Source organism: Uloborus diversus, chromosome 6, assembly GCF_026930045.1.
Source record: "Uloborus diversus isolate 005 chromosome 6, Udiv.v.3.1, whole genome shotgun sequence".
Lineage (NCBI taxonomy): Eukaryota > Metazoa > Arthropoda > Arachnida > Araneae > Uloboridae > Uloborus > Uloborus diversus.
The window spans coordinates 132,676,933-132,703,039 of NC_072736.1; the positions used below are offsets into that span (position 1 = coordinate 132,676,933).

Sequence of the window (26,107 nt, forward strand, 5' to 3'; positions counted from 1 at the left end):
TTATTTTGCTCCACATTTCCCGGACGAACGTTTTCAAGCTTATATTTTGCTATTATCATGTCAAACATGTAAATATGGAAAATTTAAGATGCTTATACTCAAAGATTGAAATGGTGTTTTAAGCTGTTTTAATAATTACTACTGCTGAAAATGATTATTAAAGATCTGAAACATATTTAGATAAGTGGTTTTGGTTATTTTTATTTTTCATACAAAATACCGAACTGCTCCTCAAATTTTCCAATTGCTCCTCAAAATCACCACAGATGCTCCTCAAATTGTTCCTCCAAGGTTGGCAACCCTGCCATAACTTCTTGAATGTTTGGTGGAGATTAATAAAATTTTACTGTTTTTTAGTGTTGTGTTGAAAGAAAAATAATTTATTTTCAGGCATGCTACCCTATCATGAATATAGATTTTCGCTCTTTTGGCCCTAAATCACCTTTTTCACATCATTATGTATACTTGCCTTTATTAGTATTTCCTCTTTAATTTTAACTCATACATTTACTTTTTCTCTAGGCATTTAAAAGTAAATAAAAATAAATAAATAAACAAAAATCTTTTTAGAAGAGATAATATTTTACGAAAACAAGCTTTAATGAATTTTTATTCGGGTTATTTATTAGGATATTTGGACAAAAAAAAAAGTCTTTTTTTTTCAAGTCACTGTGGTAAGAAATATTATGAGCCCCCCCCCCCCCATCATTACAAGCTCATCATTTAGGGTGGTCAGAAGAGGAACCCCCCCCTCCCCCCTCCAGCTTTGATGCGTTTACATATTCAGGGTGTAGTTTTTCGATTTTATATGTATAGAATATATACCCTCGCATCCCTCCCGTTTGAAGTGATGGTTTGGTTATTTATTATGAAAAGAATATTCTGTGTCTTTGAATATGATAAAGTTGTTGTTGTTCTAATTAAAGTAAGTTATCTGTTGTAACAGCAACATAACATAGAATTGAAAATGAATCGGATGTGCATACAAAAACCAGTCACCTCCAATCCATTGAAGCTAACTTTACAGGAGTGACACAAACTAAATCATTCGATACTCATCTGACACATAGTTTTTTTAGATTATGGGTGTTTACTTAAGATTCCAACCTTCTGTGGGATTATAACAATTCTTATTTCATTAAAAAAAAATGAAGACACCTTTTTTTTGTGGATAAAAACATTAAAACATAGTTTTAATTCGATTGACAAGGGGAAATATTAATGATTCTTCATTGAAAACTTGAAGTAAAATGTATTAGGTAATACTAGAAACTAAATGGATGTGCATATTTATGCCACGATATTAAGTTAACGCCGAAGTAAATTTAAAATTTAGTAAAACAAAATCCAAAATTCAGAAATCCTTTTCTGGATCATTGCAATCTGTACTTTTATTTAAAAAAAAATCTCTTGCTATGTATTTTAACACTTTCTTAATGTCTGCAATTTTACTGTAGTTTGTGGCATTTTTTCCAGATTATGTTTTCTTTACGGGCAACTGGGTCACTTTTTGGATATTTTTTTATTTTTTGACAAAGCAAACATTAATTTACTTTAACCATCAATCGAGATACTTCATTGCCTGGTGTCACGTTTTATTAATAAAGTTGTAGTAATTATCGACTTAAAATGGGCTAGAAATCAAATCTTCTCCAGAAATGGCTTTTTTTTTTCATAAATAAATGTGGATTTTAATGCTTAATAGTTTCTATAATTAAGGAGAATAGATGACTTGTTTTCAAGCTAAAAGGTGTGTCTACATCAGTTGAACTAGAAAGTTAAAAAATCTCAATTTGGTAGTGGAAGATTTAAGTGGAGAAGACTGGTTTTGGTTTACGGGCTCAACGATTAAGTGATTCAGTTGTTCAGAAGATTTATCGTTGATTGCTTCTCGTATTACTGCATTTTATGGCAATTTAGAAAGCAGATTATTACAAAAATTTTCTTTTTTAATGATTGTGCATGAATGATTAATAATTAGTAGATTACACTATTGAAATTATCATTCTAATGTACATCATCAAAATACAAATACGCAAATGCACTCATCCACCATTTAAGAAGCTAATATGTAGTTTGATTATTTAGTTGTAGTAGACTATCACTTTAGTTACTGCTTATGTTTTCATTGTTTCTCTTTAAGTGTGTTTATGCATTGATTTTCAGTAAACTATTTATATATATTATACATGTTTCACTAGGTCCATCTGGAATGAGTCCAATGAATCCACGTATGAATCCTCCACGAGGACAGCCAATGGGACCCATGAACCCTGGGGTAAGTGAAATTTAAAAAATTTTTGGTTAAAACATATTCTTGCAATTGAAAGATTGGCATGTGTTTAATGCTAATACATTGTGTCAGGACATAGAGTGATAAATTAGGTTCTTGTTCTTCAACCATTAAAACATGTTACAATTAAAATTAATACTTATGTTAAATTACATCATAGATACTTCCATTAGCTTTTACAAAGCCAACAAAACTCTTAAATTATCAATAAAAGTATTGTAAATGATTTGAAGAAATCTCCGACATCATTCAGAAACTTGTTGTAACTTCATTTAGCAGAGTTTGCGCCATTTAAATTGGTCACATTACGTTAAGAACCTTGTTGAAAAAGGTTCAAAGGGGGCTACTTTAGTTAATAAGTAGAGTTTTAGGTTTAGATTATAATTCTAGGATTGAAATGCTTAATAATCTGAGGGTTCTCAAATGGTCAGAGATTAACAGGACCAGAGCAAGAGCAGCAGTACCAAAATGTAATTTGAACTGCTTTATGTCTTTACAAACAAAGCAGCAAGAACAGAAAAATTTTGAAATTTACAAAAATAATAGTTTTTAAATCCTTCAACAAAACATATGCTAAGAAGCTGTGATTATATCAATTATGTAAAATTATAAAAACTCTACATAAGGCTATAGGTCTGTTTAATAACCAAGTCCTTGTATTGTTATCATTATGGCAATACTTCAGATTAATACCACTCATTATAAAAGCATTTGGGAGAATTTATATATAGGGCTTAGTGGGAGATATTTTAAACTCCTGAACAAGCATATTTCACACATCGAAAATTTGAAATATGCCTCAAAAATGAAGTCTAGCATAGTTTTACACTTAGTGTTTTGAATCAAGATTTAGCATCTATAAAACGGAATACAAAATGTGATTAAAATTAAAGAAAATGAGTTATTGAATGTTTGTTATGTTTTAAATTCAAACTATTAAACATTCTAAATGTTGAAAATCACAACATAGTATGCATCTCTTCTTTCCCTGCCACCTTCCATTTCATCCTTTGAAAGTTAGTTTTTTAAGGGAGTTGAATCAGTATTGTGGTCTTTATTGTTTTATATATTTTACTCTTCCAAAATGAATTTCATGCTTGTAAAAAATGTCAAGGAGAATTTTCAAGCATTGGAAATCATCATCAAGCAATGTCTTGTGGTATTAAAATTTTATAATTGACTTAGAACATTGAAAAAGATGTTTTGCATTCTCACTTGCAGTAATTCCTTACAGAAATTGTCAGTACTTTTAAGTGTGGTGCAGCTTTCTTAGTATTAAAATTATATTAATAATGTAATTAATTATTGAATCTTTGAACAAAACTTTGTCTTTCTGATTTGTTCCTTTTGATCCTCAATGTAACGAATATGTTTTGAAAATATTTTCATTGTTTTCCTGGGGCAAAATGAAACAATAATCTCTCCATAGTATAAAATGAAGACTTCAAAAAGCGCCTGTGTGTTTGATCTCGCAAAACTCAAGAACTACCTGGTCGATTTTGCAGAAATTTTCAGTTTGTTCCTTTAAGTCCTGAGGTTTGCAGACCTGTTCGAAAAAAAATCGATGAATAGTTCTTTTTTTATTCCAATTTAGGCCCAATTTTCACGTAAATTCTCGAATATGGGGATGAAAAATTGCTTGCACATATTAATATTGCATATCATTAGAAAGGGTAGAATTTTCTGCGTTCTACGCAATTTGTTCCAATGCTCTAACTTTATTATTACGGCGGGAGTTATTGGGGTTTTTAGCTCGAATTTTTTTAGGCTTAGCTGAAATTTAGGCATTACTTTCTTCAGTAACTCTCTCAACAAAAAGTGAAGGAATGGTCCCACAGTTTTCATTTTGACACCATTGGAAAGAGCGTTTTTACTCCAGATCCATCTCGACCTATGGTCGAAAAACTAAGCTTCTATCTCCAAAGGAAAAAACTTACAAGCCTTTTTCATCAAATTCAAAAAATCGCATTTCCATTCAAATTGTTGACCATTTTCTTTCGCATTTTAATTCCTTAAACTTATTTCATTTTGTGTTTCCATGGTTACGTGTTTTAAATCCATCTTTCTCGATTTAATTTCTTAAAAATATTTTATATCTGTCGTCATTGTTTGGAAGGGTAATTTTGCACAGTGTTTTTTCTTTTCTTTTATTTAAGCCTGATTGTTGAATATACATCACTTGACAAAATTTGTATTTTCAAGGTGGACCGGGCGAAGCCGGGCAACACAGCTAGTCTAAAATATTTTAGAAATATTGTTTCATCAATCATTTCCACAATTGTTTTTTGTCTAACCTCAGAAGTTATTTTTAGCTTTTAATTTTTATATCAATTTTAACATTGTTGTACACTCTTGTATGTTATTTATTACTAAATTCATATTCTGTCTTATTAGAATTATGGTGGTATGAGGCCTCCTAGTGGAAGCATGGGACCTGCAGGACCACAGATGTCACCAATGTCTATGTAAGTGTTCTGAATTGCCTCAAAATGCTCATCCAAATAAATTGTTGTAACATGGTAAACTATTTAATTGCTAAAGTTATTGCTTTCGGCTGGAAATAAGGAAATTGTGCAAACTTATTTCAATAATTTTCATATCAGAAACTGATTGCACAAACAATATAAAAAAGCTAATAACAAGGGATGCACTGAATACTCTGTTGGTATTCGGTATACTGCCCATTCGGCAGTGAAGCCACACGCTCCATTCCGCCAAATACTAAATACTTAATAATGTAAATATTTTTGTTGTTATTTTTAATATTTAAAATTCTGTATTCGTTAAAACACTAGTTCATTAGAGAGTAGCTCCTTTTGAATGGATGACAAAATGGTTCAATTTGTTTCACATAAATATGTTAGGTAAGAATAATTACATTGCTTCTCTATAAATTTACTGTGACATGTTATTCTTGCAGCAGTTATCATACTGCTATAAAATTTAGTTCAAAATTGTTTCAATATAAGCCTTTAAGTTTTATCATAATTAGACAAATGTCTTTAAGAGTGATTTTAATAATTTCTTAGAATTCTTATGCTGGATGATTAGTGTAAGTAAAGTATCTGTTTTAAATTTTCTATAACATTTCCATTTGGATTGTTCAATTTACTTTTTCAGTAGTTTTTTTTTTTTTTTTCAATGAGGTACACTTGATGTATTTTTATGATTACTAGTTAATTTAAAAAATTTAAAAAAAAGGCTCTTTTTTGAAATTTTATTTTAAATTAACAGTTAACAACTTTTCAAATGCAGTAGACCCTCATTTTACGCGGTTTGGATTATACGCGGTTTAAGATTTGGCAGCTTTATTTTATTTTGCGCGGATGAGTTTCGGTTTTACGCATTGATGTGGCAATGCAAACAAATAACATTTTCCTCTCTTTCAAAATCCTAACTCCTAAAGATTGCAGATTACACGTAATAAACTGCATTTTGGCATTCTAATAACCGAACTTGGGCCCCTGGAAATATTTCATGCGATTGGTTCCAGAGCTCTTTTCAGAAGTAAAGTTATTAAACTCACACAGTTCTGAACTCACTGGAAGAAGAGCTTTTAGGAGTGACAAAGGAGGCCAAAACCTCCTTCGGTGACACATAACCAAAAACGTTCACATTAAAAATTTTCAGCCATTCCTAGAGAACAGAAATGATATTTCTGATTTGTTAGTGAAGGAAGAGTCTATCACAGAATTGACTCAAGTGATCATGGATGCATTAATGCTCTGCAAGGAGTTACAGAGAAAAATTCTTAATGACTGCCAAAAGACTATTATAGCCAGCTCTTCTTTATAAACAGAACAAGAAATTAATTTATGTTTTCTTTATTCATGTTGTGCATAAAAATTTATATAAGTACACATTAAACATACTACACAATTAGTCATCACTAGAATTAAGTATTTTTTTATCTATGGAACCTAACCCCTATTTTAACACCACTATTAGGTCTCAATTTTTGCGGTTTCGATTTACGCCGCATTTCCATGGAACGTAACCCCCGCTTAAAACGATGGTCTACTGTGCAGTCAAACCTCGTTATTGCGACATTCAAATTTCATGACACTCCATATGTTGCGTTACTTTATCAAAGTCCCGAACTTCTGGCATGTAATATCAATGTTAAGTGGCTCCGGATTTTATGACAGTATTTTACTGTGAAGTTCCAATTACCATGACACTTTAATCTGCTCAGACAAGAAGGAATTTTCCTTTACAATTAAAATATTTTCAGTAAAATAATGAAAACACTTGGAAAAGTTTGTTGTTGGAATTTCTGACAAGAGATAAGAAACTTGTGTTATTATAGCTCATGCATGCTACCTGAAGAATGACAAGGCGTGTGGTCAAGTTCTTAAAGCGACAGATTTCAGCCTTTGACAGGAAGTTCAATAGAAAGGAATGCAAAGCAGGTGGTTTTTAGGTTTTTAAAACTGAACTAAGGAAGTAGAAAGGGAAGAGAAAATCCATAGCTACTTTCAGTTGCAGTTGGTCATTGCACGTTTCTCCCAGGAGAGAAAGATAGTATTATTGAGTACCTTATTATATTGACAAGGGACAATCTTTAAATATAGAAGAGAAAAAGCATTCTTTGAAGACTGAGATTAGCGATGAGCCATCATAATTTGGTCAGAATATGGTCTATCTAAAACTATTGAGTCCTTCAGTTAGTTTCTTCCTGACTGATAACTACATTAACTTTTTTTTTTCACTTAAAAATCAACTTTGTAGAAAGTACAATTGTTTAATAAAGAGAAAGTACAATTTATTCAAAAAGTTAATTCTTTTTCAAAAAGTTAATTCTTTTTCAAAAGTATTTTAGAGTAGAATAAAAAAAAAAAAAACCTAAACAAAGCGTTTTTTTCAAGATTTTACCCTTGTCCATCAATAATTCAAAATTACGTTTGTTGAAACTCATTGATAGATAACAAGAACGATTTATTATTTTCTTGAATCTATAATTTTATTACAAATTAATTGTTTAATTAGGAATTTTTAAACTACTCCAGAAAAGACGTTGCTCTGGCTATTACGACACTTTGTAGACAGTCCCAAAGGTGACATAATAACGAAATTCGACTGCACAGTATTTTATATAGACATACAATGGTTTTCAAATAGGACAAGAAGAGGAACCCATTGTCATTATTAATGTAAATCAAGGAAATTTTTCACAGCTCCTCTTACCATCCTTCGCACTATGACTCGTTTAAATATGAAGCAGTAACAAGAAAAAAAAATCATAACATTAAGTGCTCATAAATATGTAAAGTTAATTCATTGCAATTTTGCAATATAAATTATGCAGCTAAGAAAGTTATCATTTCACAAATGTTTCAAAAAGTGATTAATAACATGTAAAGGAAACATAAGATTATTAAATTTTGCAGTTTTTTAATTTCTATGTAAAGCATTCAAACTGAGAAGAGTTGTATTCAGTAAGTTACCGCCCTATAGCCATTGCTAAGGCAGAAATACGTGAAATACACTGCCAGCTCAGTCATTTCCAGCCGAGGACTGCAGTTTCGTGCTTATTAGCACTTATCAGCCCGGCATAGGAAAGTGACTGAGCTGGAGATGGAAATTCACGTATTTCTGCCTTAGCCCTGGCTATAGGGCGGTAACTTACTGAATATACCTGCCTTGCCTTCAAAATTCGAGTTGAACCGAACCATTGTTTCGGTCACTCGTCTGGTTTGCGCTAATTCTATATTAGCTACCAGTTTGTTTGGCACTCTTGGCTTTCTTAAGAGGTTTTCCATCTCCAGCTCAGTCACTTTCCTATGCCGGGCTGATGAGTGCTAATAAGCACGAAACTGCAGTCCTCGGCTGGAAATGACTGAGCTGGCGGTGTATTTCACGTATGAGAAGAGTTGGTTGATCATACCAAGCAATAGCTGTTGGCCTGCAATTGCTGCCAACGTCTATGCAGAGTTGTGCACTGGTGCTGGCAGCAATAGTTGCTCTTAGGGCTTATACGGAAAGTGAAGGCTAAGGTGTATAATTACCAAGAATGGTTGGATAAGTGTAATAAAGTCCCAAATTGTCTCTTCAGCATTATTTTCTGTTATATGATGTGGTACAGCCTGTTTTAGACCAGAAGGTATCATTTTGGTATCTTCAACAGCCTCAAATTAAAGCACAATCAAAAACATAACTTATTTCTAAAATAGTTTTAAACCTGTACTCAATTTACATTTTACATTGTGTAAATATACTTGTGTAATTAATGTCTTGTTTTTTTTTTTTTTAATTTAGGCCTGGTCCTGGTGGTCGGCCATGGAATCCAAATACATCTTCTGTAAGATTTTTTAAAATCTTTTTTGATACTTTTAAATATTTTAGGTAGAAAATAGCAATTTTTGTAAAAGGATCTTCACATATGCTTACAACTGTAACTGAGATTATTTTATTTGTTTTTTAATTTTGAATAGTGTTGTCATTATAATTATTTTTTTCATCAATTAAAAAGTCATATTTCTCATTGAGTCACAAAATTCATTTTTATTATTTACTACTTTTAAATTAAATGCCTGGGTAAAATGTTGCTTAAAAATTATCCTTACTTTGCATTTTCACCTATTCAATTTGAACTTTATGTTGGGAACTGTTGGTTAGAATTGAGACATTTGTGTCCAAAAATGATGAAAGCCATGGGAAAAAACTGCAAAAATTGTCCTGGCTAAAAATAGATGTGCTTTATTTGCGAGGATCAACTGTAGTTAGCTTTATTTTTAGTAATTCAATCTCTTATACATGATATTATTAATGTTATTAAACTTATATTATTCTAAATGTTCATTTTGTACTGCCCTAGTAAAATAATTTTAAAATAATACTTTGTATGCAGAACATAAGAAAGCGGCGAGTTAATAACATTTAAATAACTCACTGACTTAGGTTTAAACTATGAAACAACAGTCATAACTATTAAAATAAAAATTCTTATCTGGTTGTTAATTTTTAACAGAGAAATAATATCAGTTTGGCTCTGCTATCAGAATACTGGAAATTTAGAGAGAAAAACTATAATTAATGTGAAATAGAAAGATGAGAAAAAAGTTGTAAACCCATATTAAGTTAACTTAGTTTATGAAAATTACACACAAAATGTTCATGACGATTCACACATATTCAGTTGAATTCTCTTCACCTGAACCATTTTACATTTTTTGATATTATCTATTTCTAACCTTTTTCTAGCATTATTTTAAGTTTTAATTATCAAATAAATATTAATAATGAATAAACATAATTAAGTTTCTATTATCTGTTTTGATTTCAGTCTCAATGGGATTATGCACAAAAGTATTTTTTACATTTTTAAAATCCATCTAAATTTCCAGTTTTCTCATTTTTGCCCCCTTTTTTTTTGTAGTTTTAACCACTGTCCTGGCAAAAATACCATTTTGCCAGCAAAATGACCAATCCTGGGAATAGTTCTGTGATTTTACATTTTTTTGTACTCTCCACCCCCTTATGTTAGCTGAATCATATGTACCAGTAGATTGAGTAAATTGAGTGTGAAAAAAAAAATCTTGTAGTTGAAATTATCTGAGACATAAACATAACACAGTAAACCCCCGATTTTACGTATTCTTTCAAACTAGTGATAAATAACACACTGAGAAAAAAAATGTAAAATTGTAGACAGGGGTAAAAATCTAAGTGTATTGTGTTTTGTTATTAGGAACAATTTCTTTTACAGCACATTCTATATTTAAAAAAGTTTTAAAAGTTTCTTGATTTTTTGGTTTTAAATTTGCTTATTGGTTGGCATTCCCAAGTAAAAAGTGTTTTAGAGTTTTATGCTTTGAATCGCTTGACTAGTTGTGGGGACATCCTCTACTATTTCTTCCTTGTCTTCATTACTATGGTTGGAAGTGAGTATTAAATTTGATATTGAAGGGATTCATGTTGAGATGAGATAACACATGATTCATCAACTTCTGGAAGCTTTTCAAAAAAGAAAAAAAAAGAGCATTTGCAGCTCTGGTTCTCAATTTTCACGAAGGAAGGTCGGTCAAACAGATGAAGCCCCTCTCACAGACCAAGGACAATAAGACAGAACATAAACAATGTCACATGGTTTCAAACAGCTATATAACATATTTATTTTGAAAAAAGAAATTTAGAGAAGAAAATGTGTTGGTATAAATCTCATAGATAAGAATGGGTCTTTAACTGTTTGTCGAAATATGTATCTAGTGGATTTTCTGAAAAAGGTAATGTAAAACTTAAAGTATTTTGATATTATCAGTATAACAATTTTCCAGGACCTGCATTAAATGAAGTGGGAAGCAGGACAACGTATGAAACAGATAACGTAAAATTAGGGTTTCACTGTACATCATAATTCAAACGAAAAAAATTATTATGCTGACAAATTTGTTTTTGAATCAAAAATATTTTAAAAGAAATTAAACAGTTTAGAATGAACACATTGAAAAATATTCCTAGTAATGTGTGTGCTTTTTTAGTGTAGTGAATATGCTCAAGACAAAGTTCCATGGTCATTTAGAGTAGTTTTGTGACAGTCAAAATTATTCTGAAATTCAGAAATTCTGCAACTCAAAATTGCTGCAATGTGGATGATTCCTTTTTTGAGACTTTGCCCTGTGCTTGGTTTTTTAGACTCTTGAACTCGGTTAATTTTTATTATAAAATGTTACAAATTAAATCATCCGTAAAAAATAATAAGCGTTTTATGTTTTATTTTTGCATTTTCTTTCATTTTTTAGATGAATTATTCATCATCATCCCCTGGAAGCCATTATGGAGTATGTTGCTTTTCTGTTACTTTTTGTTACATTTTTTATGATGCATGTTTGTTTTTATGCCTAATCATTGTTTCTTGCCCATTTACATTAAAACTTCATTGTGACGGAAAATTGTCTGTGTTACCTCTGTTAGCTCCCTTTCTCATTCTTTTTTCGTTTCTGAACTTGTGATTAGTTGTCTTAGTCTCTGTTTCTCTATTCTACTTGTTGACGACTAGTACCTGAGATTTCTATTCATTGTTTTCTAGTAGGTTGTTTTTCTTCATGTGGGGCCATGTGTTCTCATCAGTTGACTTTAAGTCTGATCCTTTTGATATTAATATCAGTGCATATTCTGGTTGATGTCTTGTTAACTTATGAACGACTTTGTGGTTAGCATTGAGTGCTCTTGCGTTATTAAAGGGACTCTACTGTAGCATGGAGATAACTATGTAGTACTTCATGACTTTTGCTTTATTTATATTTTTGTTGATTCATTCAATGTAATCTTCATTTGAAGTTTTTACTAAAAAAAATAATGGCTGTAATTAGCAATCCTTATTTCTCTTTGGAAAAATATTTTTTATTACAATATCTCAATCGCATTATGAAGTTATTTGCTATCTTTCTGCACTTTTTGATTTTAGAGATTGATGTTTTCAAGTTCCAAGGTTTGAATCCCCGCTCCTCCCTGCAAAATATATTGCTTTTGCTACAATCTTAAGAAACTTTTTCAATGATAGTTAGGGAAATGCATTAAATCTTTTCCATGCTTGAATTGTTTTATTTTAAAACTAATTCTTGTTTTTTTCTATTTTGTACATTGTATCTCATTTTATTGAAACAATGTGTTGAAGAAGTATTATCCAAAATCTATCAGTTTACTTTTTTTAAATAATGAATGTAGTTGAAAAAGAGTCTACACTCTCAGAATTAAATTTGCTACATGTTTCTGTTCAATGAAATTTTTTTGCGTTGTCTATGTCTTTTCTAAATTCTTCTCAAAAAGTTCCTTAAAAATATCGCAAGTTTTAACCACTTAATACTTACAAAAAATGCATGACTATTTTGCTTTTAAATGCCTTTTTTTTAAGTATTCATTATTGATTTCAGGGTCCTCCTGTTTCAAGTTCGGGTGGTCAAGGTCCAGGTACACCAATCATGCCAAGCCCTCAAGGTACTGTTTTCTGTTGAAGCTATTATAAATGAAAGTACACATTTTTGGATTAGTATCCAAAATTGTTTGTTTTAGCTGCATTGTTTTTTTTTAAATTGGTCTAAAAGAAACTTCCCCTGTATTGCTGTGCTAAGCACAAAAGTTGTGTCTTCAGCTGAGTTCAAAATGAGAAAGTGCTGTTTAAAGTATTGTGTCTCCATGTATTTGATTCTGATGCAATTTTTTCAGGTTTTTAAAAAAATATTCATCCCATTGATAAATGACTACAAAACATTGCATTTAGGTGAAATATGTGGCATAGAACCACGTGGTGACCTTAACTCAATTTTGATTTTAAAAATGCAGATGTGACTTTTGTACTTAGCATGGCAATATACATGAAACTCTAGCGGCCAATTCGCTGAGCCAATCAAGCCAAAGTTTAATGCATGGTTGTTTGAAATTATGCACTGGAGATTGAGATTCTTTTAATCAATACATTGCTCACAGTTATGGTTATAATACAAGAATCTCTAAAAGTTTTTAATGACAACATCCACTTTCTCCTTGCACAAATTGATCAACGTATTAAAAAAGCACAAATGGCTTTAGATCCATTTGCATGTGAAGAAAGTTTCTCGATGGCACAATTGAACACCTGAATGAAGAAGAGGAGCCCAGGTGCATCCATCTGGTGTGGATGCTGGCCATCCAAATTCTCGTGGTATTAGGAGCAGCCAATAGTGGTGCCACATGACAGAATGGGTGCTATCACACTAAGTCTGCTAGAGTAAACTTTTTAATGCAGCCCCATTAGAAAGAAGCAGATTCTTGCAATAAAGGAATAAAACACTTTTGTTTAAATTATTCTTTTACTGTACATCTAATTGTTTGCACTTAGTTTGTGCATGAAGTATCAGCGAGGAACAGTTTCCGAAATTGTGGCTTCTTCAATGAAATAGTGAGTGAGTAGTTACGGAAGTTAAAAAATTATTAAGGTTTGCACAAATTACTTGTACAAACCACAAATGAAAATGTATGCTACTGAAAAAGAAACATTTGCGAAAAAGCTTCAGGATGTACTGTTTCACAAATCACAAAACTGTTACAACTTAAAAAAAGATATCTTAAAAATGAAATGCAAATAAAACAAAGCCTTCATTTTTATATTTTTTGTTAATGTTTCAAATTTGATTTTGGACATAGCCTTCAATCAACTAATTTCAGTTTTGTAATTTTATCAGTTACTATCAACCCATACAACTCAACTTAAGATTTTCGCTGGGAATCCTAACCATGAAATATATTTTTAAAAATTTGAGCTCAAAAGCAGCCTTTTACAAAAATTGCGACAGTTAAATTGAACCATTTTCAAATACAAGTATGAAAATTTTTTACATTTCCAATATGGATGAATCATGGAGCATATTTTGCTGTTATTTAGATTGCTTTTTAGCTGATGTCCTTTTCTTGTGAACATTTATTTTATCATCATTGTTATTATTACATTGTTTGAAGAAAAAAGTGAATTGATGGGGAAAAGTAAAGATGTGCATACACACGCTGGTCACCCAACCGGTTAAGTTGGAGTAGTCGAGGAATCTTCTCACATGGAAATATCATGGAATAATTTGTTTTTAATTTGCTCAATTTTTAAAAAGATTTTCATTTTTACCTTAATAGGCAATCACCCAAAAGGTTAGTTTCACAAATTAATGAGATTTCAATTCTAAACTTATCGATGAATGTAAACATTTTCTAAGAAATTTACTAAACCTTTTATTTTCATCTATAGTAACCAAAATCAAATCTTCCTCATTATTTTGCCCTAAAAACAATGCAGCTTGTTCTTGAGCATAAATATGTTTGAATGCTTGCTGAAAATTTCATTTTTTAAATCGTTTATGATTAGTAGTTTTTAAGCTATTGTATTTCATTTTGTTAAAATACTTGGATGGTCCTCTTCTGTCTTTGATTTTTCTTTCAGTATTGTATTTGAAACTATTATCTATGTTTGTTTTTTTTTAAATCATAATGATTAGTATTATTAAATTTCTGTTTTATTGTTTTTTAAACTGATGGAAAATGATTCTTCATTTATGAAACAAAGACAAAATGCATTTTTTAATTTTTCTTTGTACAATATTTGAAAATAAAAACATTAGTAATAATTGTAGTGAAAAACAAACACGGAAGTTACCTAGTTACTAAGTTACCTAACTTTTTTTGCCTCTTTCAAATATTGTAATTGTGAGGAAAATTGTAGATAGAGTCATTTATTCTATAGCTGTAGAGCATTAAAAACTGAACTTGTTTTGTTGCCTATGATTTTTCTTAGCAAAAAATAAATAAATAAATAAATGCAATGCCTTAGGTCTCTTAGAAACACAAAAATGTGTTTACGCTTTTTATTAAAAACAATCCTGAAAGGAATTTTATTCTCCCATACTATATAATTTTTTTCCTTGTAAATTTCCAAATTATTTGACCAATCTAATTCATTGCTCTTTCACAATCAAGATGTTTTTCGTAAGGCAGAATAGCAAGACATCATTTGAAACCTTCAAAGAAAAAAAAATGTTTGTTTCAGTTTTTTTTTTTTTTTTTTTTCTTTTCTTTTACCTTTCCATCAGGGTTCACCGATATATATCAGTCAATACATATCACGATATAAATCCGAATTTTATTTTGAAAGCATCATGATATTTTGATATTTTTTATATTTATTTTTTCAACTATGATATTTTCAATACAAAAATTATATCAGCATAGTAATATTGTTCATTTATTATTAAAAACAACCAAAAAGTTATGTACTATATTTTTATGATGTATTAGTACATCATTAATATAACAAAGTAATATAACATTATTTATATATATATATATATATAAAATTATTAGTAATGTAACAATTTAATTCATATTTAAAGTGCCTAATTATTTATTAAACATTTGTCAGAAAAAAAAAAAGTCTTATGACTGTGTGCAGACTATTGCCTATTTTTATTCCTAAGTCATATAACTAAAAGTAGCTACCAGAAAAAAAAAAGCATAAAACAGCCAATGCTAAGTTAACTCCATTAAAATTTATAAAAATGTAAAATGAAACATTAGAAAAAAAAATGAAAAAAAAAAAACCTTAATTTTAAGGTTATATATTGTAATAATAATATAAAAAATAAAGAGTGTTTTGAAGATGCATTTACTATTTTGAAGACTTGAGTTAGGGTTGATTAAAAATATCTGATATATATCAAAATATCGGATATTTTCGATATTTTCGAACTCTGGTTTCCACTGAGCAGATTCTTCTCTATTGGTTTACGTTATTTATGTCCATGGGAGGTGAGGGAGGAGTGTAATTAGAATTAAAAAATAAAGAATATTGGATCAACTGCCGGTGCAACATGCACTAAAATATGAAGAGAATTAATAAAAAAAATTCAAACGTGCATTCAGTCTTTCAATTAAATTCTTTACGAATCTATGATGATTCTTTTGAGCAGTATGAAATAGATAACTTTTAATTTGATATTTTTCCACATTTCTAAGAATACTTCAGTTTTATACAATTTTAAATATATTCAACCTTTTTTTTTTAACTTACAAAAATCTTAGTACCTAAAATTTTTTAAAACTCTTATTTTCTCTTAAAAGTTTTAAAATATCAGTATAAACTGGTCTTTGGTTTTGTATATTTTTTTGCATATATTTTTTATATTCAGTTAAACAAAACAAAAGAACAAATTAGACTGATGTTTTTATTCTATAATCATCACTATTGTTTCTCTGGTAAAATATTGCTTTAATATTAATGTTGACACTTTGTAGTGGTGGAATTATTAGGTGGTAAAAACCTAAAGTAAAAGTCGGTTTTTTTCCATTTTGTACTCTTACTTAAAAACACTGAACCACATTTTTTTACGAGTTACATTTTGAAAATATTTCTTTGTTTGTACCCCCCCCCCCCTTTTGGACCCTATTTCAGCACCCCCTACATATTTTAAAAACTGGGACCACTGCAGTAAACAATGTTTGATTTTTTTTTTAAACTTTTCTAATTTAATCTGCTTCTTGAGTTGTGCCAATTTAATATTGTCACCCTTATTTTTTTTTTCATTACAAGAAATATCAGGTAGCTTGTTTTGGCATCCAGAAAGTACAATTTCAGCCTTATTCAGGATCAACAAACCACAACAGATCTGAAGATAATTACTCCCTCAAAATACTGAACATATACTGATACTACACCAAAAAAATACTTAACAACAAATAAAATTCGCCTTTTTTATTGTCTCGGCATCACTTAGGTTTTTGACAGTTTTTGTCACTTGTCATGTTAAGAAGGTGTTTTTGATGTCAAAATGCAAAACCTGTCAAAAATAACACTCAAAATTTTCAGACTATGATATAGGTCGTTTATAGAATTCCTTATGAAACAATGTATCAGTTGAAAAATCAGAAAAGTAAAAAAGGTTCAGATTTTAATGCAAGTTTAGGTAACAATTTATATTTAAATAAATAAATAAATACTGCTTGTTAATTCAAATAAATGAAGAATCATAAATCAATTTTATTTTTTGTTTGCATGTGTTATTTTTGTTAAATTATGTTTTTCAATTATTTCTTGCCTAATCATTAATCGTTTGGGGAAGAAATAATTGCTCGTTATCAAAAAGAATTGATTGCTATCTGCTTTAGATTCATCAGGATCTGGACCAGACGGAATGTATACTATGATGAAACCGGTTCCAGGAGGTAACATGCCAGGAGTAAGTAAATTATGTTCTGTTTGTGCTTAATGCTATGTTTAGTTTTTATAAAACTTTGATTTTGTTCATAATTTTGTTACAGTTTTATAAAACATGTCATTTACTATTCTGATATTTGTCTTTTGATTTCAAAAATTATGTTTTATTAATTATTAATTTTCTGCTAGATTACTTATTTATTATTTTATTTTTGGCTAACTTTGTTGATTTCACCTCTCACTTTAAAAAGACATTCAAAAACTTGAGCTTCTTTAGCAGTTTAACTTACTACACTTTCATATGAGTCATCCTGTGTTTCATACAAGTTTCTGTCGCCTCTTTTAGAGTTGTGAGAAATACATAAACAATGTCGGGCTTTTTATTGCTTTCTTCTTTAAAGAAAGATATTGTGAACTTTTAGTAAGTTTAAGGTTTTGAATGTAGGGCCTGAATACAGTACCAACTAGGCCTGGGCCTTGGGCCCTGTTTTCCTAAGATGCCTCAAATTACTTATAGAGTTATGTATATCATTAGAAGTATACAAAATATACGTGTATTTTCAAAATAATAATAAAATATGACTTGTTAATTGGAAATAAAAAACACCCTTAAAGGATATTTTTTATTCATTCTGCCAGTAGCAAATTTAATGTCACAATTATGTGGAGCCACAAAAAGGATTCATAAATGCACCTGATTTACATAGTTGTGATAAACAAAGGAGACCCTAAGCCAAAAATGCGTTCAGGCGGTCCCCAAACCAGTAAAACAACCGTTGCATTCCGCTAAAGAGTTTTCAGGGGGCCTCCAAACTGTTGTGCGCCTAGGGCGTCATTTTTAGTCAGTCAGATCATGTTTGAATGCCTTCCTTAAACTTACAGAAGTGCTCCAATATCTGGCTACTCCAGATGGTGTTGCAATTTGAATTACAGAAGCGTAATTTTCTGGATTTTAAATTTTCGTCATGGTTTTGAAAATGTTTATAATTTTTACGCCTTCTTTCAATTGCTAAACTTATGAAACCTGAGACCTCTGAGCATACCAATTCAATCTCAAAAAAAAATACACTCGCTTTTTATTGTGTTCTTTAATGGTAAATCCACCGTTCATCATATATCACACTAAGATATACGAGGTGGTTCAAATTTCAGCTGATGCTCGTGAAAATTGTCCTTTTATGAGCGGCAAAAGTTGGGAAAACTCTGCATCGAAAAACAATTGCAGGATTGGAAATCCTGTGGGATCTGGCTTTCGATTATGCGGGATTAATCCCGCTAAATATCATGAATAAAAATGCTAAATATCTGAAATGAATTTCGATGCTTGAAAAGTGCTTGAATTTTTTCCTCCCTAAAGAGTATGAACCCTGAATTACTTTATGATTGTTCAATGTGTGTATTTATTTATTTATTTTGCAAATGTGCTGTTTTATTTCTCAAAAAATGGATTTCAATGACATGGAAGTGCATCACAATCCATTTGTTTCTGAGAATGTCTATTAAATTTTAGTGTGTAAAATTTTAAATTTCATTGTATTTTATATTATAAATTGTAATATAATGTTGACATGGTATTATTAGTTAAAGAATAATTCTTTCCTTTTAGTTTCCAATGGGTCCTGGTCCTGATGGCCCCATGGGTCCCATGGGCCCTGATATGGGACCTCCTGTTCTTAATGGCATATCCTCAGGTAGTGTTTTCTTCTACTTTTGTCATGTTTGCTATATATAAATTTTTCATGTTCAGAGCTATTTTCTAATGTCAAATGAACCAGTATTGTATTATCCAGTTTTTAAATACTCTTTGTGCTCATTTTAATTGATATCACTACAATTTTGTATTGCTTTTAAAATTGCCCCCAACCCCTCCCCCATTTTTTTTTTCAATATTCAACTGTCTGAAAGTCGATTTTTTTTTAGTTTGCAAGGGTAAGCAAAAACATTATTCTGGATGGCTGGAGAGGTGTCAAGTTCAAAATCATGAACATATGTAGCGAAAAGGGGGACTTACGCAGGGGTGTCAACTCCCCTAAGAGCAAAGGCACCCCTTCCCCAATCTCACCCAAAGCCTCCCGAATCAAGAGTCCCCCCCCCTTCCCCCAAAAAAAGAAAAATATCCCTTAAATACCCTTTCCCCCCTAAAAATTTCAATGCCGCAGTCTGCACCAAGACCCCTTTTGCTGACCCCTCTGACTTGGGCAACTTTTGAATTTTTTTCAAAAACTCCAATTTTAAAATTTTTGATTTTTTTTAACCATTTTTTTGTATGATTGAGTGCTACATTTTCTGAAACGGTGGGCTTCCACTATTGATTTTAACAGGTTTTAGAGACCTAAGAAAAAATGATGATTTTTGAGGAACTCTATATGTAAAGCTAGACAGAAAAGTTTAAAATTTCATTTAGCAGTAAATGGCTGTAAGACACTATCAATTTTATTACTGTAGCCACATTTTCATTTCAGTTGCCACTTTATCAAGGATTCATTTTTGTGAAAGCAAGAAGGCACTATGCTCAAAAATTATTTGCAGAGATTAATTTTGGCTTTGAAACCAGCTAAAGACTGCATTCTTGTTTTCATGAAAGATAAAAATTCCTGGATAAAGCAGCAGCTAAAAATGAAAATGGGGCTGTATAACTAAATTAAAAGTGTCAACTGACCACTTGCTACTGAATAAAGTTTTCAGTTTTTAAGTCTGCCTTTACATACACAGTTCCTGAAAAAAAACTCTTTTTTTTTTTCCAAATGCCCCTGAAACCTATTAAACTCAAAAGCAGAAGCTCTCCTTTTCAGAAAACGTAGTATTCAATGCTACTGATCAGCAGTAAAAAAAAAAAAAAAATCAAAATTTTCAAATTGGCATTTTTAGGGGAGGGGGGGAATGATTTTAAAATGCAGTCAATTTCTGCTAACTTGAATCTAGAGAGATCGAAGAAAAACTTCAACTTTTCGAAAGTTTGACCCACTTCTTTCAGTGTTAAAAACCATCGAATATTTTTAATTAATACAGGGATGAGATTTTTTCGGCTTTTGCCATGCTTGTTTTGTAAAGTTTTCTTCCTTGCTTCACATTTTCCGACCTCTGAGCGATCCCATGTTTCTGATAAATCTGATAATATTCTGATATTTCTCATATTTTCTATTCATTTCCTTATTTCCCCTCTCCATCTTCATCCTGCTCTATTTCCACCATAAACTTATGTTTTGGAAACATGCAAACAAAATATTGTGCTTTGTTATAGATTTCAATCCTTTTGCATCCTCAAAATATTTAAATTGTTTTAAAAGTTTTGAGTTATTTTATTATATGCTAGCATAACATGGCTAATTTTATTCATTATTTAAGTATTTTTTTTATTTGTTAGCATTTTAATTCCTCTTTTATACCATGTAAAATTAACCATAAAAACGTGATTTGACACCCAGGCTTGGATTTTTATAAAATTTTGCTTGTTTGCTCTTTCTCTGCATTTAAGAAAGCATCTAAATATTTTTGAAATAGTTTGGATTTTACAGCCTGTTAAATGTTTTAGAAAATTTTATAGTTTTCATGATCAACTAATTTGTAATTTCAGTGATCTTTAACTCGTATAAATTTTTTTAAAAAAATTCCTAGGAATGATTTTTGTCACAAGTTGAATGTAAATTCTATTCTGAAACATAGACTGAAGTTCATTATAATGCACCTGTTAAATTAGTCTATTGGTTCTTTGTCGCAAGTATTTAAGCCTTGATATTTTTTATTATTGAAATTTTAAGAATACCCGAATGCTTTGAAAGCAAACAATAATTATGTGCAATATTTTTAAGTTCTTCCCAAATATTTGATGCGAATAAGCATGGGAGAGTTTTGTTGTACTTTCAAATTAGTAAACCACACTTTTTTGTTGAATGTTTGATTGCTATTCCTTCTGGAAGCTTTTTTACCCGTTTTTAGATATTGTTCTTTCCTCATGTGCTTCAGATGAATTTTTGGATTTCTTCCGTTTTGCTCTCCAACCACTCTCACCCCTGTTAACATGTATATTACAGACAAAAGTACAGAATTTAGAATGCTTAGTTTAATCAAAAACTCTGAGAACAAAAGGAAAATCAAAAATAATCAAACTTTTTATTCTTAATTCATACTTTCTTAAAATAATGTGTTTTTTAAGTTGCGATAAACCTTTTTGGGATTACAGAAAGAGAAATCTTCAAGCTTTTGTACGTGCTTAAACACAGCGGTGTCTTTTCCCCTCTACTCTCTGTATATTTCTGGAGAACTTCAAAAGAAGAACAAGCCTCTGATATGCTTGAGACTGCATCTCTGATATTTCTTCTTCGTTAACACTCTCATCATTTTCATTGTTTTCCATAAATTTGTCGCCTGAAATCTTTTCAAACCGAACCATTGTTTTGGTCACTCGTCTGGTCTGCGCTAATTCTATATTAGCTACCAGTTTGTTTGGCACTCTTGGCTTCCTTAAGAGGTTTTCCATCTCCAGCTCAGTCACTTTCCTATGCCGGGCTGATGAGTGCTAATAAGCACAAAACTGCATTCCTCGGCTGGAAATAACTGAGCTGGCGGTGTATTTCATGTATTTCTGCTTTAGCCCTGGCTATTGGGCGGTAATTTACTGAATACACGTTGTTTTCATCAAATTTTATCAAAGCGGAGCATTTACCTTCTTCGACTTTTTCAAAGGTTATTTGTTCATTTTCTTCCATGTGCACCGCATCACCGAGTGTTTTTTTGAAAGAAACCACACTTTAAGAAACAGTTCCTTACTGTATCTTCAGAAACGTTATTGTTCTAAGCACTAGAAAGCAATCTCATAGCTTCTTGCACATTAATCTTGAATGTGCTTGAATTGTTTTCAATGACATTTATCGTTTTCCTCAGAAACACCTGCTTTAAGCCTTTTATTACACCTTGATCCATCAGTTGTAATTTTATTGTTGTATTTAGAGGTAGAAACTGCAGTATTATCGACTTCAAATTTTGTGTGTTGGAGTGTTCAAGACATTTATCCACAAAACACTATAACTTTTCGTTTTTTTGGTACATTTAACTTTTGTATTTATTCTTCAAATAAACTTGATGTCATCCAAGCCTTTTTATTGAATCTGTAATCTGTAATATACAGTGTGTATGTGCGTGTGGGTAACTTATGACCATCCACAGTTCTGTCTTTGCCAAGTTTGGCACAAATATCCTTGTTTGCTCAGGAATTCACATTGAGGGTTTTGACTCCTATAGGCATGGGGGGGGGGGGGATAGAATGTCAACGCCCATTTAAAAAAATGACTGAAATTTAGGAATTTTAAAAAATCCAAAGAGGTATAAATTTAAATTTTAAGTCATAAAATTGCTCACATCTATGCGTTGAACAGAAATTTTACAATTTTTTTAAAAAATAATTTAAACCTGATTGTTGAACACAGGCATCACTCAACACAACTTTTATTTTCGAGATAAACTGCAACACAGCTGTAATATATATTATTGAGATCGATGACTAGGTTCCTGTGAAAGAGATTGTTCAAAGGTTGTCACGACTTAGAAAAATTTGGGAACCACTGCACTATAGAATGAGGAACCTGCATGCATTTTTTTTATTTTTTAAAATGAAAATTTAAGCCATTTTATAACGATAGACACCGGTTTCAGTTCATTCGGACTGCTAGTTATTTTTTAATTAATTTTTAAAGGCCCCCGATTTACCCCGCCCCCTTAGTTTCCCCATCTCCGGTGATGACGTCAAGATTCATTCCCGCTCCCCGCTCCTTCTGGCATGGACGCACGTGCGTATATAGAACATCGCTATCATTCTCAAGATGGCTCCACGCACAAACTGCCGAACTGCAAGTACTAGATTGTATCTCATTGCAAATATTCAGCATCGTACATAACAAGTTGAATATTTTTAGAGTACCAAGAGATAAAAATAGTGCAATGCCATCAACACTACTAGAAAGAGAGAGAGAGAGAAAACTAAACTGTGTTATTCACTCTTCTGTTGCAAAAGTTACTTAACAGAAAATAACAGAATTGTATATTAATTATATAAAATTGTTCTACTTTTTACAAAAGCTATCCCTGATCACTTCTCCTTTTTTTTTATTCTTCAAATTGAAACGAGTTTATTTTCTTTGAGGATAGAATGTTATTTTTCATGTACTATTGATTTATTTCATTTTGCTCTGCTTCAACTATTGCATTCAAAACAATTATTGAAATCAAAAGTCTCGATTTGAATTTTGAGTAATTTTTAAGATTTAAAAAAAAAATGAAGGGGCTTTTTGAATGATTTGCATCTCTAGTCTGCAAAATTCATGAATAAAAATAATAATGAATAAATAAAATACTTTAGGAGCAAACAATAAAAATGAGGAAGAAACGTATTGAAGAAATGATAAATTCTCAAAAATTTTAAATTTAAAATCATATTTCCTTTTTACTTAAAAACATATTGAAAGAAGTAGAAAATTCGAAAGGAGTTACAATAAAGATTAATATAGTTTTCATTTATTAATTTGTATTACTTTCCTCTGCTCTAACTTCTGCGTCCAAAACCCGGGTCGTACGAAGACGTGACGTGCTCTGCCTCATTAATGAACACAAATACTGTTTTATGAATGTCAGCATCTTTTGCAAGCTGTGACAGTCACTCAGGCCTGATTAAGGGACATGTCTACTAGGCCCTGGGCCTGGGGTCAATCTTCCTAAGGGGCTTCAAATTTTTAAAAAACCAATGACAGCATTAAAAATTCATGTATTTTTGTGAAAATGAAAAAAAAAAAATCATCAATCATGTTTTAAGTAAATGTTAAACATTATTTTGTGTTGACTTAAAGTGATAGAATAGAGGGGGGGAGGGGGGGCTTCCAAAGCATTGTAGGTCTTGGCCTCAATTTTAGTTAATCAAGCCCTGCAGTCACTGGCACTGGTCTAGTTTGTAAAATTCTGAGTGGTATCCATAAATATGGAAATAATCTTTCCTTTTTGTTTTCTTTATTAATTTTTAAATTTTACTTTAAAGTGATTTTATTTTGAATTAGTTAATGATGTACAGCTCGAAATGAATTTTTCAAAGTGGGGGGGTTGTGAATAAACCGTAAGCCCATGACATATAGAGGGTCAATAAATGCTCTGTATTTAATTTATTGTGTAAACATTTTGAAGTAATTTACTTGTGAATAAAATATTGATGTTCAATTCAAAGTCAATTTTCTTGTTGTCGGAATTTCGGGGGTTGACGGCGGGTGATTCAGCGAGGATATACACCTCTTCCTCTTTTGAAGATCAAAATGAGAGCACCTTTGTTTTCAATAAACAACGGCAAACCATGCTGCGCTCCTATCCCTTCGTTTCGACTCCTTCGGAACCGGTTCTATTGTAACCCAGGGACTGAATCTTGACGCTGTGCATGCTCCTCCTCTTTTTGTGTCACGTGAGCTTTGTTCCGTTTTTAGCTAATTTCATGCTGTAATTTTGAAGAATCCAAGTCGATTTTTTAAAAACTGAGTTGATTTTTGGGAGTTTTAAGTAGAAGACTATTCAAATCAATCAACGTTCCGCGATTACCAGAACCATGCAGGTTCCTCATTCCTCTGGTTCTACAGTTAAAATTCTACTGTGAATTTAGTCTCCTATAAAAAATTCAAGCAAATTTAAATTTAGAGTCATTACTCAATTTGTAAAAACATTCTTTTAAATATTTTCAATTTTCCATTTCACATCATTTTCCTAAAATACACCGCCAGCTCAGTCATTCTATCAGAGAACTGCAGTTTTGTGCTTTTTAGCACTCATCACCCCGGAATAGGAAGTAACTGAGCTGGAGGTGAAAAACCTCTTGAAGTAGCCAATACAGCCAAACAAACTGGTAGCTAATCTAGAATTAGCACACCAGATGAGTGACCGCAGCAATGATGCGGTTTAACTCAAAGATTGATGGCAAAGCATGGTATTTTGCAGTAAGTTGCCAGGGCTAAGGCAACTGAGTTAGCGGTGTATTTCATGTATTTCTGCCTTAGCCCTGGCTTAGGGCAGTAACTTACTGCAAAACATCACCTTCTTCTTTTTCCCTTTTTGCCAATCTCATGCCTGATTGCATTGTTCAAATGCTTAGGTTTTTATGCTGTTGCAGTTAATTTATTTTTAATCATATTGCATCATCTCTTGCACCCTTGTTAGTGAGTGCACTGCTAAATATTTGTGCTTTTCTTTTTTTAGGTGATGGTATGGAAGGAATGAAAAATTCTCCAGCTACAGGTCCAGGCACACCTAGGGAAGATGGACCACAAATGGGAGATTATGGCATTCCAGGTTATGGTCAAGACAATGTGAGTCTAGTTCTTTTTTAATATTTTAATTTGGTTTGCTATCAATTTTTTTATTGTATGAAATGGGAGTTGAGGATTTGTAATTGAATTTTTCCCAGTTTTTCCTGAAATTGATTTTTTTCATTACAGCTTTAAAAACTTGCTATAAATAAGAAGTTTATGTATTCTTTATAGTCTCTTAATAGGCTCTAAACTGTTTACTAGATTTAACACTTTTATTGATTAAATTTTAAATACTTGCACAATGCACATCGAGTCTGTGGTAATTTTATGCGATGGGTATTGGGCATAGTTATCCTTTCCAGAAATTAGAAGTTGTTTTTTTCTTTGACCTTTAATTGAGGGAGAATGTCTTTTAGTCGACTGTTTTAAAAAAGTCATGACACCGCAATAAGCAGTTTGCTTAGAAGTAATTTCCAAATTGATATTTTTATCTTATTTTGAATCTTATTATTTGAATAATATGATGCATTGTTGTGATACTGTAGAGGGGTGGGGGGATAGGTAGAAGTACAGTGAGCACTGGGTAATGGAATCGGTGGTTAGTTGCTTTTGAATAAAGGGCTTTTTGAATAAAACGAGCTGCTTAAAGGAATCAAATGTAAGACATAATTAAACATTTTCCACAATTTTTTGCTAATAGTGAAAGGATGGGGAGGAAGGGTGCTGCACGCTTGTAGCGACAGTTGACAGTTTTCGCGGGAAGAATCTAACAAAAAGAGAGACGGAGAAAGACCATAGTGTTTATACAAGATTCTGTGCTCTAGGCTTTATCACGGGTAGCTTTAGCATTGATACAACAAGGTTCGAATCATGAAA

General features: G+C 31.3%; 1 protein-coding gene across 1 annotated transcript in view; it reads left to right on the top strand.

The window, feature by feature from the left end:
* Nucleotides 1-25,671, top strand: part of LOC129224987 (single-stranded DNA-binding protein 3-like) — a 158,638-nt gene extending 132,967 nt beyond the window's left edge. The window contains exons 11-19 of the mRNA XM_054859535.1: nt 2,202-2,278; nt 4,688-4,752; nt 8,552-8,594; nt 11,035-11,073; nt 12,166-12,229; nt 16,913-16,983; nt 18,568-18,655; nt 25,179-25,288; nt 25,648-25,671. Coding sequence (XP_054715510.1) covers nt 2,202-2,278; nt 4,688-4,752; nt 8,552-8,594; nt 11,035-11,073; nt 12,166-12,229; nt 16,913-16,983; nt 18,568-18,655; nt 25,179-25,288; nt 25,648-25,671 — 581 coding nt within the window. The remainder of the gene's footprint in view (nt 1-2,201; nt 2,279-4,687; nt 4,753-8,551; nt 8,595-11,034; nt 11,074-12,165; nt 12,230-16,912; nt 16,984-18,567; nt 18,656-25,178; nt 25,289-25,647) is intronic.
* The last annotated feature ends 436 nt before the right edge of the window (nt 25,672-26,107 follow it).